The sequence below is a fragment of the Sceloporus occidentalis genome, unplaced genomic scaffold (assembly GCF_023333645.1).
Source record: "Sceloporus occidentalis isolate IW3139 unplaced genomic scaffold, rSceOcc1.0.p SCAF_61, whole genome shotgun sequence".
Lineage (NCBI taxonomy): Eukaryota > Metazoa > Chordata > Lepidosauria > Squamata > Phrynosomatidae > Sceloporus > Sceloporus occidentalis.
Window position 1 is genome coordinate 359334 of NW_028317041.1, and position 14604 is coordinate 373937.

Sequence of the window (14604 nt, forward strand, 5' to 3'; positions counted from 1 at the left end):
AATAAAGTAGTATGCTACATAAATGTTTCTATGTAGTATACAAAAGGGTATTTTGAAGAACAGCCATAGCCAATGGAAGCTCTTCGGCTGCTGCGGTGCCGAGATATTCAGCAAGTCATAGACAAGCTCAAAAGCATGAGCGTCACAATTGAACTCCAGACAACTCCCAGCAAGCAAATTCTGTACAATTAACAAAAGGAGGTAGTTGTAGTAATGGAAAACAAATCTAAAAGAGCAAATTGTCATTAGATTAGAACATTGTTTAAATGGGCAGATGCCAATGTGAGCAAACAGTGCCCTTTTACCTTGCTGCTATTAGAAGTGTACTTTACCAGAGGTTGCTGGTCACTATCAGGCAGTCCTATTGAGCATGTGTAACAATTAGCCGGGGGGGCATAGGTTCACAAGCTCTCCTAGCCATGACCCATCAGTTCAATGTCACGCCTAGATGCCCTGTCATTAAAAATGCAATAAATCATGTCACACTCATGCATGGAGATATTATTCTGATCATTAGAGTGTACATGAGTTAAAAAAAATATAAAGGACACTGCAAAGCAATGAGCCATGGTTAACTCAAGAAGAATAGGAAGTGTAACTAGAGGCAATTTTAAACAGGTACATGTTGGGTCCATAGCATACGTCCTTACACACAGTTTTGGAATAACAGTCTCTTAAAACACTGACTTTATAGAGATCGCTGGATACTCTAGTTTTTCAAACTCACCATATGGTTGCGATAAGTTTACCACAACTTCTAGAGCAATTAAAGTGATGGATTACCAAAAAACCATTACGGTTCTAAGAGCTATAAAAAAGTAGTCTCCAAAATATATGATCCTCCCCTTTGTTTTAAAGGGGCTTTGACATATTTAGCTACATATACACACACACAGTAAATATAAGGGTAAATAAAAACCAAGAAACTAAATTCAATAATAAAAAAAAGAAATTTATTATCCATATAAAAAGTGCCAAAATATTCACCAACATGTACTCTACTCCAACAACTTGCTCACTCTAGTGATCATAAACTGCAACATCATTATTCACATTGTCTTGGATTTAACTCAGTTCACATGTTCCCACAGTACCCCGAATCCCTGGAAATGGGGAAACTTGCACTCCTGTTTGCAGTCGCTGTCCAAATGTCCAGGTTCATATAAGCATGAAAAGGGTTAAATCTGGAAGAGTACTCCTGCTTGCATATCACAGAGTGATTGCCAACATGTTGGGAATGAGGAGGAGAACCACTGGCTGGGCAGTACCCATCAAATACATCATTCTGCGGAGCCCAGATGGATCCAAACAATCCTGACATGGGAGACAAACTCCTGGTGCTGGAGAGGTACGGCTGGTGGAAAATGAATCAATTACATTATTAGCACATGCAATGTACCATAGATGGCTTCACATGCAAAGCAGTTGGCCCATCCTACAAACCCACACAGAAACTAACACACAAAATGTATATTCCTTACAACTGGAAGCTTGTGACAGTAGGATATATTTGGAATAATCACCAACGATCAAATGCACTCACATGTAAGCTCCTAATTGTATGCAATATAAAGACCCGAAAACCCAAGGTTGAGCAAGACACATACCACCCATAGGGGTGAGAAGGGAAATCTTTATACATATAGGGTCTCTGTTTAACAGTAATGTCTTTCCTAGCTGCCCATGCAAATATAGTTTGTACATTTCTTATTTTTTGCTTACATGAGTGATGCCAATATAAAAGACAAGCATTTAAAGGGAAACATACTATTAAAGATGCAGAAAAGATTAGCAAACAGACAATAAGCTTGTAAGGATGTTCGATGACTTACAGAAGTGCTGACGTAACTCGCGGGCTCCCATGTGCTAGGCACTGTAGGTGTCTGGGGAGTGGGTGGAGCTGAGGGGCCACTCATACTCCAAGTTGACTGACACTGGTGGTCAATGAAAGCTGGATTCTGAGCTTCAGGACATGGGAAGCCATTGTGGTAGTTCATATTTTCTGTAAAAAGATAATATTAAGATGTTTACTTAAATGGCAACCAGGGGTGGGCTGGGCTGGGGGGCAATTGCCCCCCAGGCCGCCCTGAATCTACATTAAACCAGCCGCGCAGCCGCCCATTTAAGTGGCTGATTCGGCCACGCCAGGGCCGTCTTTAATGCCCGCAGCATCCGCGGTGGGCCGGCCGAACTGGCCGGCACACCGAGATGCCATTGCAGTGACTCTTAAAGCGGCCGTAAGACACGCTGGCCGCTTTAAAATCATTAAGCGGCCAGCGTGCCTGCACAGTGCCGCCCAGTGTCCTGTTCCGTGCGACTCCGCCCCCTTGAGCGGCACGTCACATCGTCAATGTGATGGGCCGCTCAAGGGGGCGGAGTCACACGGAACAGTTCCTCGTGACAGGTAGAAGAGCACGTTGGGGGACAGCAGCAGTGAAGGATGGCAGCAAAAAACATAAGTATTAAAAAAATAAAAAAAATAGTTGGGGTAATAGGCGGAAGGGAAGCCATATTCAAAGGGGGGGGACTGCATTGGGACAACAATATTAAATGCAAAATGGGGGTGGCTAGGGGGTATAAGCACACAACAGGGTGGTTGGGGCACCACATAAATCAATACACAAAGGTGGGAGGTGGGTGGCTGGGTTCAATATACATGGATCAATGAATAACAATGCAAAGGGGGGCATCAATACAAAAGGGAGGGGGCTGGCTGGGGACATCAAATAAATCAATACACAAGGGTGTTGGGGCATAATGAGCAAAGGGGGCTGGCTGGGGGCACAAATCCACATGGAGCAATACACAAGGGTGTGGGGGAAATACATTAAAACCAAAAGGGGGGGCTGGCTGGGGCATCAGTACAAGGGGAAAAACAAACAGCAAATCAGTGTGGAAAGCATTTTGGATGTGGGTGTCAGTGTCGCAGAGCCTGGTGTGTGTGTGTTTGAGTGTAGGTGTGGCAGAGCCTGTCCTGGTTTGTGTGTGTGTTTGGATATCGGTGTGGCAGGGCCTGTCATGGGGTGTGTGTGTGGCAGGGCCTGTCATGGTGTGTGTGTGTGGCAGAGCCTGTCCTGGTGTGTGTGTGTTTGGGTGTCGGTGTGGCAGAGCCTGTAATGGTGTGTGTGTTTTGGTGTTGGTGTTGCAGAGCTTGTACTGGTGTGTGTGTGTTTGGGTGTCGGTGTTGCAGAGCTTGTACTGGTGTCAGGGTGGGCTGTTTGGGGACAAAATTGGCTAACGCTGGGCTGTTGGGGACAAAGTTGCTCACTCTGGACTGTAATTTGTTAATGTTATCTTGGTGCTGGTTGGGTTCTATGTGAGCAGTGTGGACACCAGGGCTGGCTTTGGGGGTGTGCATCCTGTGATCTATGTCTGTAATTTAGGGGGTTTTAGCTATACCTTTAATGCTTAGTTATGTGATTTCCAGTTGATCTGTACCTGCAAAGCTGGGTTTGTGTGTTATTCTGCTATGCTGTTTCCATACATTATTTATGTATACCTGCAAATACAGGGTTTGTATTTCTTATTCAGTTGATCTATACATGCACGTGCTGTTTACATGTGTTGTTTATTTGATATATACCTGAACTAAAGGGAGTAAGTAAAACAGAGGCGTGGCTTAGTGAATGAGGGACAAAGGGACTCTGGGGATAATTACAGACAGGGGCCCAAGGAAATGTCTAGGGTCCAATTTTTCCATATTTAAATTTTATTTTGTTACAAAGATTAACTGTTTTTTTAATGTTTTAAACATTTTTTTTTTTTACTCCCAGTCCCATCACATTACATCAATATGCGTTAGAAAATCAGGAAAAGATGGGCATGGATGGTGTGCTGATTCGGTGGCGCAACGGGCCACTTGACTAGACTTGCCCCCCAGGCCTTAGGCTGCCAGCCCTCCCCTGATGGCAACCATGTGAAACTTTGGAGGAGGAACAAACAGCAAACAGTTCATTCAGGGCCCAGTATTTTACAGGGGCACACAGCTACTAATATTTGTTCCCAACTATGGTAGAGGTAGGGACGGGGGGGGGGGGTAAGCAATGCCTATAAAATTGGCGATGCTCCTGGAAACTGTGGGGAGTCCACAAATACAGGGTTGCCCAGGGCTCATTAACTTTAAAGCCAGAGCATAGTTACTAAGAGGTCAGAATTGTTGAAGAGTCCACAATACACAGTTAATACAAAAGTTTAACACTTTAGGGCATATAAACTTTACGCTTCAAATAGCAGCACATGGATGCAGACATGACGTGACATGACAGAATGTTTCTTAGTTCTGTATCCAAGATAACTGGGGGGAAATTATTTTCCTTTATTTTATTTAGACACGCTCACACACTGAGTCATGAGCCTGTTTATTTTACTTTTACTGGAATGCCCCCTTTTACTTTTTCTGCTCTGGGCTTCCACACATTTGTCAACATATGATTCAGTTCCACTGACCATCCCGGTAAAGGCTGCCGGCACCTGTCCACATACAAGCAGGGTGAGTTTACCAAGCGATCTTAAGGTAGGAATATGGTTTAAGTGCACCATCTAGTTTATTGCATTTCATAATGTCCTCACAAAGTGAATTTTACTAGTCTACAATTTCTGCACATGTTTTCTTCTACTATTTTCTGATTTAATGTCTATTAGGGTTCGTTCTAATGATGTTAAATCTAGCTAGAGCACAAACATATCTAAGTCTGCAGCAAAATGGATTAAAACAGTGCTAGAGACATCTACTTGGCCATTAATTCAGATTTCAGTAATCTCTTCCTAAACAAAGTATTTTCAAAATGTTATAGTATAATCAGTACCTGGAGAGTTTATGGTGAGTGGAACATTATAACTGCCTGGCTTCAACAGAGAGGTTCTTGCCCAAAGAAGGACTGAGCTGGCCATGGAAAACTACTGGACTTATTTATTGATTTAGATATCATATCCTACAGCGCTGTAATTATTATTATTATATTGGAACACTATTAAATAAATCCCTACTTTCCTTCAATGATAATCCACATTACCGTATACTGCGCTGTATTTAAGACTCCCCTTCTTTTCAGCGAGACTGATTATTATTTTTAAACTAAACAACTCATGTTACAGAAACCTCCCCAGTTCTGTAATATGCACGGATAGTTTAGCCCTCCTTGGAGGTGAAATTCATTGGGGTTATGAATAGTGATATGAAGTTGAAATGGTCAACTGTCCAGCAAGCTAGTAGGGTAGGCGATGCAGTGAATTTCACTCTACAAAACAGTTGATCACCAGGAAAATTAACAAAAAAATCTATATTACTCAGTCGAGCTGAAAATATCTTAATAAAAGGTCTGTGTGTGGCAACACTTCTGCTTGCTTCCCAATTTGAGGAAGAACATAGTTTTGCTTCTCTAAACTGCACTTCTCTGTTATGAGACCTTATAAAAATATGCATAAATCTGTGAGAACATTGTTTGCCGAAGCATAGTTCCACATCCAGTCGGCAATCATGTGTTAGCACAAGGGAGCACCAAAAAAAAATCTGATTTCAACCCAGTCAAAAGTTACTTTTTCAGCTCTAGTTATTTCAAGTTATTTTATACCAATCCCGTGAATAATTTTACCTTCTGGATAAGAGCTGAAGTCATTTAACTCAAGGGAACCATACATTCTGGAAAACTGTCCATCACACGAGCCGTTCCAATTAACATAACTGGAGGAGAAGGGAAAATGTTTTACACAGCAGAAGATTATTCATTTAAATTAACACACTTTTATAACCATGGCCAATAGAGGCTTTAATGTAAACAAATATAACAATTTGGAGGTTTCCTTTGACAGTGTAGCTTTTGAGCTCCTGTGCTAAATGTATGAATCACACAAGAACAAACAATAAAGGAACCTGCATATTCCCTCCAAAATCTCAAAGAGCAGAGCAAAGCCATCATAACGTAGCTCGCACATTTTTTAATTATAAAATAGCTTCAGGTTGTTTAAACCTCTTTAACCCCTTCGTGACAAAGGCTGATTTTACTTTTTGTACCCTTTGTGACAATGGCCGTTTTAACATTTCTGCGCTGCTCGTGTTTAGCTGTAATTTTCTTCTTTCCCGTTTACTGAACCCACACACATTAGATATTGTTTTTTTCAGGACAAAAAGGGCTTTCTTTAGATGACATTGTTTTGATTGTATCATATTATTTACTATTAAAAAAAGGATAAAATATGGTGAAAAATTTAGAAAAAAATGACTGTTTCTAACTTTTAGTTGAAAAAGCTTTTACTCATCTATAAAAGGTAAGGAAAAAACCTGCTAAATAGATTCTACTATTTGTCCTGAGTTTAGAAATACCCAATGTTTTTATGTTTTTTTGCTTTTTTCTACACATTATGGGGCAATAAGTACAGGTAGCGTTTTGCTATTTCAAAGCCATTTTTTCCAAATCTGGTAATTCTTCCCCCCATGTGCCATTTCAGGTATATTTGAAGCCAGCCAATGCAATTTACCCCATCAAGTCATATATTTTTGAAAACTAGACAGCCCAGGGTATTCCAAATGCTAGTATTTTAGGGTTCAGCAACATCTACCGAGTACAGTGATACTCCCCCACATGCATGGGTTTGTCATTTTTTGGGGGAACTAAAAGGCCACATTTGGTACATGTGAATTTTTCTAATTGGAAATTAGATGTGTGGCCATCCTTCCCCCTGTGTTATTTGGGACATCGTTGAACCCGGCCAATTGATTTTACCCCATCAAATCATACATTTTTTTAAAGTAGACACCCCATGGGCATTTAATATGCCAGTATTTTAACTCTTTCCATGCGAGAATTGTTTTAAGCTAATATGCTAATTTTAGGACTTGCTCACAAAAATATATTTTTTATATATATATATATATATTATTTTCTTTGCCTTTTTTAAAAAAAATGTTTTACTTTTTTTTCCCAACTTGAAGGTTCCCCTGATAGTGACATCAGTGGGAAATTATTTTTACATTTTACTGTTTTTTTTACCATTTTTTTATAATTATTCATTTTATTTAATTTTTTCATTTATTTTTACTAATCACACTGTGATTAGAAAGCTGGGCTCCATTGACTTGCATGGTTGAATGCAGTACCTGTATTCAACCTGCAAGTGGAGCCAGAGTTCTCTAGAGGGTCTGGAGACCATCTAGCGAACTTTTTCGTCTTTATTGGGTTTTTTTCCGGGCCGCCGCCATCTTTCTCTGGAGTGGTCACAGTCCATCCAGAGGTAAGTGTTTGGTGTCGCTGGATGCCTCCTGATCGAGGCATTTCAGCGACACCATTTAAGTTTAGGATGTTGACGCCCCGGGGAGGAGCCAAAGATGGCCCCTAGTGCCGATCGTGGCGTTGCTGAATGCCTCGAGGTCGAGGCATTACAGCAACGCCGTTTGGGTGCAGAAAGTGAATGACTTGATTTTCCGTGACGTGCCCGGACCGGCAATTGTCATCAAGGGGTTAAAGCATATCCTTCCTGTTGGCAACCGTATTTTATTAATTACTAAAGCATGTGGTTCTGTGTCTTCTTGCCTCAGAAGAGAGTGAAAACTTCATGTCTTCTTGAGATTTACAACATTGTAAATAAACCATGAATAGGGAGCAAAACCCCTATGTACAAACATATCACTCCAAAGTAAGACGGTAGGAAGAAATACTTATAAGTAAAATGATTTGCCAACATTTCTAAATCACTACAGCTTAACGCTTACCTGTTCTGGACAGGAGGTGGATCCTGCATAACACATGTCATGGTGCTCTCAAGATTATAGTTCAAATCATTCGTCAAACACACAGGCTGACTGGACCACAGATCATCTTGAGGGTAAAGACCTGCAAGTACAGAGTTGTTGGTTGGTTAATTAAAATTAACTAGCACAAAAACCATGTTATTTTCACTATTATTGGACTGCATCCCACAACCATGAAATAAACACGTGTCAGAGCCACGAAGACGATGCAATACACTGACAGTGGCAATGAATAAAGATGTGTTTAGATAACTTAAGCGATTCCCAAACGGTACACCTACCTTTGTGTTTTTCAGCATCTGAAGCATTCGTAAATGAAGGAGATAAGACCTCTGGGTAACGGGAGATGGGGTTTGCTTCAGAGCTGTCACGATAAAGAAAAAGGTCAGAAGGAGCAACTAAGGGCCAAATAAACAAATGTACGATCTGCAATTTATTACCAGCAATGGACTTCACATAACTTGCATGCAATTTGCATTGGATTGTTTCATTTTAGCCACACACAGCTTTCCATTTTTGTGCCTGGACCTTACCTCGTATTGCAAATGTTGTGAGAAAGGTTAAGAGCAATTGGGGCCTCGGAAGGAAAGCCACTCTGTGAAATAGTGTCCCCTAAAGCAAAGTAAAATATAAAGCATGTTCAGCAAAACATAGTGGGATCACAAAATGAGGATCTTGAAGTATGACACAAACCGTCACCGGCTCTTCATGTTAAGAACGATGTTGCTAAATTACATTTCTTGAACTTTGTACAATGCGCAGTAATGGAAACATATGGTATTGAAATGGACCACACGGCTAACACAATTTTTGCCCATAAAGTATAGGTGAAAGTGGACACACTCAAAAATGACACTACTTCATTTATTAAATATATTAGGGGCAAGTAAGAATCAAGAATGAAAACCTCTCATATGTTTGTATATGGTCAATAGATGCGGGCAAGCTTCATTTTTATGGAGTCCTATCGAGTTGTTCAGTTCTAATTGCCTCTTGAAAGCAATCCAGGATCAAACTATTTGTACAACCGTTTGTTTAAACAAAGCATTATGAAATGTTTGCAAGCTTGTGTGTCACACGAGCAGTAGTTTGCGCAGGTTTCTATCTTTTTGAACTTTGTAATATGACAATTAAGTCTGTCATAAAAAAAACATTTGCATATCCCTGAATTTTACTTTTATGTTTGTGTAATTCTCTAATTCCCTCTTTGAAGATTTGCACGCTGCTTTCAGATCCTTTCACTTTACCCAAACAGCTCTAACAAAACAAGGTCACTGGATCTCTCCGCTGCTTTTGATACTGTCAATCACACCCTATTTCTTGACTCGCTTTCTTTTATAGGTATACAAGATACAGCTCTCTCTCTCTCTCTCTCTCTCCTGGTTCTCCTCATGTATGTCAACTTCTCTGGCAAGATACCTTCACCTCTTCCACTTTCTGTTGGCATTCCCCAAGGATCAGCCTGTTCTCTCTAAACGTCATCTCTTGGAAGACTCATCAACCCATTTGGCTTCCAGTATCATCTATATGCAGATAACCTACTTGTCTTCTCCTGACCTCTCTTCTTCTCTCATGCCCCGTATCACCAACTGCTTGTGTGCTACTCTATTCATGGATGTCACAACCTGAAACTTAATCAATCTAAAACTGAATTCATTATCGTTCCTACTTCTGTCTCCACCCCAGTACTTGAATTCTCTCCATTAACAACACAACTATCTCTCCCACCAACCAAAACCAGTTGCCTTGAGGATATCTTCAACTGAAACATCTCAGTCATCCCTCACACTCACAGTCCTTTGACAGACCCTGCTGCTTGCACCTAAAAAACATTTTGCATGTGCCCACTACTCACTCAAGAAGCCACAAAAACCTGGTTCCTTTCCCTTATTTCCCGCTTTGACTATTGCAACATTTCCGCCCTGGTAACAAAATACTCTATCTTTACGTTCTTCCCAAGAGCTAAGGATTTCCTCCTATCTTATCACCTCTTTCCACTTGCGAGTGTTCACCATACCTCTGGAACTCTTTCACCTTCCCTCCCAAGATTCAAGTAAAATATCAAAACCTACTTCAAAGAAGCCTACCATGTTTGTAGCTAGAACATACCTGCTACTAACACAATCCCCTCACTACCTCTCTACATATCTTATGCTTCTCCTTACCCCATTCCTAGAGTGTAAGCTTCTGAGCACGGCCCTCGCTAGCAAATGTGGCAATATTAGGGTTCATCTGATCAGCAAAGTCATTGGTATATTTCTCATTAAATACTTTTTATTTTGTACTTTTATTCCGCCCAATAATTTGCACGTACTTGTTGGGAAATAGTGCTGTTTAGGAAGAGCATTCTTCTTATCGCCATCAGAACTGCTAGTGCTACTCCAGCTTCCCCAGCTGCCACGGCTGGCTCTCACGCTACCACGGGAGCTACCACAGTCAGAGCTAGAGTCCGAAGAAAACTTATCCATGCATTTCCTTTTGAGAATCTGGTAGCATTCTAGGATACAAAGAGCAGAGTGTGTAAATATTCTGAAAATAAATGGGTTCCACCATGAGAATCCACCATTGGATTCCTGAACTAACCACTTCTGGAAAAATACAACTGTAGAACTTCCACACTAGCTTAATAAATTAAAACATTGATCATTGTAAGAAGAACGGTGCTCGGGTACCTGTTTCCCCACGGGCTGGTAATCTTGCACTTTTTTGCTCCACTTTAAACACATCTCCGTTTGCAAATGAACTCCAATTTTTCACCCTGTTTTGGATTCTTACTTCTGGCCTTTCTGGCTCTTGAGACTTAATTTTCATTTCATACTGATCCGTACCCCTGAAAAAGCAAACACATTACATACAGAGTGCTGCTAGTCAGGCCACTTTGTCTAAGCCACATATCAACCAACAGTAAGTTTATTAGACCACCAACATATTCTGGGATACCATCTTTCTGAAATTAAAAATATATAAGCATCAAAAATAAGTAATTTCTTAATTTCTGTTTACATAATTTCTTGATTTGAAATAACCAAGAAAAATACCAGCTGGATGGCAAAGTACAGTTCTTAATGCTTTAACGAAAAGCATATCCCCCTTTGTGATCGCGTGAACACAGATGCGAGACACGTAGAAAAGCGACAGTGTTTGTTTCAAAGTAAGAAACCGAACAGATTGGCTGAGTATGATCAGACTGGCAGTCTCCAGCAACTCATCCCACAATGTTTGCCTGGTGTTAATTGTGTGATGTTTCTTAGAAACATAAATTTGCAAAATGTCTCCGTTTTCCTGTATGAGAGTTGGAGAGAGACCAACTTCCTCTATGTAAGTAAAATATTCAAAGAAAACATCTTAAGCATATTTAAAAAGGAACAATTCTCTCAAGCTCCCCGTCGCTCTGAGAATGATTCAGTCCCAAAAGTCAGTCTTTCTGGGCTTGAGGCCAACAACCAGCAAAATTCATCATTATCAGCAGGGAGAAAATGATGTCTCCCCTTATTTTTTGGGGTCCTGATACTAACCAAGGGAGGGTTTTGCTCAGCTTGAAAACTTGGATCCATCATAGCTCATGAGCTCTCACAGCTAGCTTACTTCTGTAAGACTGTCTCTTGGTTGGAAGTAAGCCAGTAAGATGCTTGCTTCCTAAAACGTGTGCACTACACTATTTCTTAAATGTGAATTATACCAATCCATTTGTATTTATGGAATACTGGAAACTCCACATTAGGTTCACAAGGGTTGCCCTGCACAGTACTTATTAATTTAATTACAAACAGTATAAAATGTTTCCATTGGCAAAACTCAAAACTACTCTGATGCCCAAAACTATTAAAGCGATTAAATGGCTTAATCCGATACGCCCCATAAACCAGGAACATGAAAACCGACTTGGATAGTTTCAACGGGAGTGGCGACAGACCCACCTTGCGGTAAAGACACTGTTCTTCTTTTTACTTTTTCTGGCTTGCGTTCTATTTTTATTCCAATTTAAATTTGGAAATATTCCATCTCTTTTCTCCACAGGGCTTTTTTTTCTAAGTGAATCTTCTTGCTAAAGTAAGAAAAAAATAATAATTGAACAAAAATATTATGAAAACATTTCACTTTTTAATGAAAATTGGAGCAACAATGTGCGTTTATTTCCCTGTAATATCAAAGCAATACCCCCAATGCCCCTGCGTAGAAACCTCAAAGCACCCTTTAAATGATTTTGCTCTCTGGCAAGCGCGACAAAGTTTATTTCAGCATGCTGCTTCTACTGTGGGCATCTTGGACCCAACATGCTCACACATGAAGACGCAACATAGTGTGGTTGTGTGTGAACATATTCAATAAACCTGTTTGTGTAACCTTTGTTATAACCTTGTGTTCAGGAATAGCCTATATTGATTTGTATGTGCTGTGTGCTAGCACCAGGATTTGTAGGCTCACAGCACTTATTTTGCTGGCCTCAGAGAACACAGATAACACATGGAAATTAATTCAACTCCAGTCTAGCGACGCTCACTCGAGTACAAGTCCATTTCATCGACATGAGAATAACTGTGTGTAGATTGTTATTGTATTTGCTCTTCCTTGGTGAGCTGAACATAAATGCACATTACAGACACCAAGGGTTCACTTAAGTGATAATATGCCTTGGTTAATCTGATGGAGACTAGTGCTGCTCCTCAAGGAACTGAAGATACTCCAAGTTGAGGGAAACAAGAAAAAAAAAAAAAAAGTTCTATTTTCAATACCTTTACTGTGGAAATATTTGATCTGCCACAAGTTCTCTCTTCTCTGGGTACACTCTGAACGCTCCTTTCTGAGGTTCCTTCTCTGACAATATGCTTTTTTGCAGTATCAGAGCCTTCACGGTTTAAGCCAAGGGACACCCTGCGTCCATTTCCTAAAGGTAGCAAAATTTGCAATAATTAAAACTTGAAGCAGTCTCAGCATCTCACAAACTATACTATGGTTTTCTCGTAGCAACCAACAATCACTGTTCTGTTCCCCTGGACAGAGATGTCCCTTAACCCAAATTGTCGTGGGGAATAAAGCATGGCTGCTCTCAGAAATACAATTTTTTACAGATGTTGTGTCTATCCTTTTCTCATTTATGTCGTGTCCAGCAGATCTTTTATTACACGAGCGGTATAACTATCTCAAGATAGATACCAAACAGGGACCGTTCCCAATATCTGGTCTCTACAGGGAAATTACTTCACGGATATTAAAGGATCTTTGCTGGAAAGTATTAATCCAATATGACCAAAGCATAAGTAAATCTGCCTGTTGCTACATCCTCTATAAAGCTGGAACACAACGCTCCATTCAAAAAGCCCAGCAGCATCATATTTACCCACAAAAAGGCAGAAACCACACACGTGGCTAGCTATAGTGCATATAAGCATGCATGGCATAGGTATATGGCTATCCTGGATCTAAGACAAGGCCAAGGACTAACTAAGCTTTGAGTCTATACAGGGAGGAAAATGGATGAATAAGACGGGCCCAATCCGTTCTGTCAAATTCTGTGTATTCATTTCACATACATACTAAACTTCATAGACAGTCCCCAAGAGTATAGTCCCATTGTACCCCTGAAAACATTTTTGTACATTTGTAGCTCAAAGTAACTATAAGAGCTGGTGTAATTTACCCTCCATCTTCTTGGAGGCGGTCTGCTGCAGACTCCTTGACGAGTGATTTTCCGGCACTTTGCTAGACACGGTCACGCAGGAGTCCTGCTGTTTGGGCTCAGATACGCTCTCTGAGATTTTTAGGCTCGTTTCCATTGGAAACATACATTTAATGGGCTCCTCCTTGGAAGTGCTTTCGCCAGCAGTTCTTTGCGGGAGAAGTGTGTTTTGCAGCGAAGGTTCCTCTTTGCCCAGAGCGGCTGCTGGGCTGGTTAAGTGCTTTTGGTTACCCGTATCTGAAGCATCGGTAGGTTTACAGTCTGGCCAATTTTCGCGCAGAGCCTCGCTGCACGGCGAGTCCCTCGGGGAGGGTGGCCGCGTGTCTGAGGTATGCTGCTGACCTGCATCGCATGCCGCGGCCGCACTGCCCGTGGAACTGTTGGATTTCTGCTTAATGCTGTAATACACAGAACACTTGTGCTTCTTCTGAGAGTGGCTGTACGAAGCGGGGCCTCTTTTGGAAGCATTTTGGCTCCTGCTCGGTGGAGCAGTAACAGCAAGGAAGCCTTTTCCTTTCCCTTTATCCGGAGGGCTACACGAGTCAGAGAAGCTCTTACAACTGCTCCTGTATCACAGAAAACCAAAGTCATTCAAAATGCACCTAACATCATCAAATTGGGAGCTTCACAAATCAAGATTGTTGTGCTGTAAAGGGAAATGCTGTAGGAGTTTCGCACTCATAAGTACATAGCACACAAGTAAATTGATGAGTTTTAAGAGGCAAGAACGTAAGAAATAATGTGTAGCGGTACAAAACCACTGCTTCTTCAGTTTTTGGACCACAGCAATCTTTCTGTATTAACATTCATTAACAAAGCATTGATATCTTTCTACCGTTTCTACTGAAAGACTATGGGGAAAAGATGGAAAATCCCCCCCTGGTTATGAACTTGGTCTATGTCAGAGAGCCAAAAATCGAATTTAGTTAGGATTTATCTCAGATGTGAAAATAATTGACAAATATAATACGGAAGACACTATGGATACAGTGCTCACCACAATACTGAACCATCCGCAAAGTTTACGGCCCCACTTTTAAGGTGAAACTTGTTTAGCTTGAGGCTTTACATTAATCTTATTTGCTATTAAAGAAATCCCTTTGCAGGGAAACTTTCATAGCGCCGATAGAAGAAACAAATCCTCTTAACGATCCGCACCGTGAGGAGAAAATAATATATGGCG

At 40.9% G+C, this 14604-nt stretch overlaps 1 protein-coding gene across 1 annotated transcript in view; it reads right to left on the reverse strand.

The window, feature by feature from the left end:
- Positions 1 to 1075: 1075 nt before the first annotated feature.
- LOC149287382 (transmembrane protein 131-like) overlaps positions 1076 to 14604 on the reverse strand; it is a 63231-nt gene continuing 49702 nt past the window's right edge. The window contains exons 22-32 of the mRNA XM_089492892.1: positions 13383 to 13987; positions 12478 to 12629; positions 11662 to 11789; positions 10417 to 10574; positions 10059 to 10241; positions 8278 to 8356; positions 8026 to 8108; positions 7706 to 7826; positions 5592 to 5680; positions 1833 to 2002; positions 1076 to 1354 (exon numbers count right to left, since the gene is read on the reverse strand). Coding sequence (XP_089349018.1) covers positions 1076 to 1354; positions 1833 to 2002; positions 5592 to 5680; positions 7706 to 7826; positions 8026 to 8108; positions 8278 to 8356; positions 10059 to 10241; positions 10417 to 10574; positions 11662 to 11789; positions 12478 to 12629; positions 13383 to 13987 — 2047 coding nt within the window. The remainder of the gene's footprint in view (positions 1355 to 1832; positions 2003 to 5591; positions 5681 to 7705; positions 7827 to 8025; positions 8109 to 8277; positions 8357 to 10058; positions 10242 to 10416; positions 10575 to 11661; positions 11790 to 12477; positions 12630 to 13382; positions 13988 to 14604) is intronic.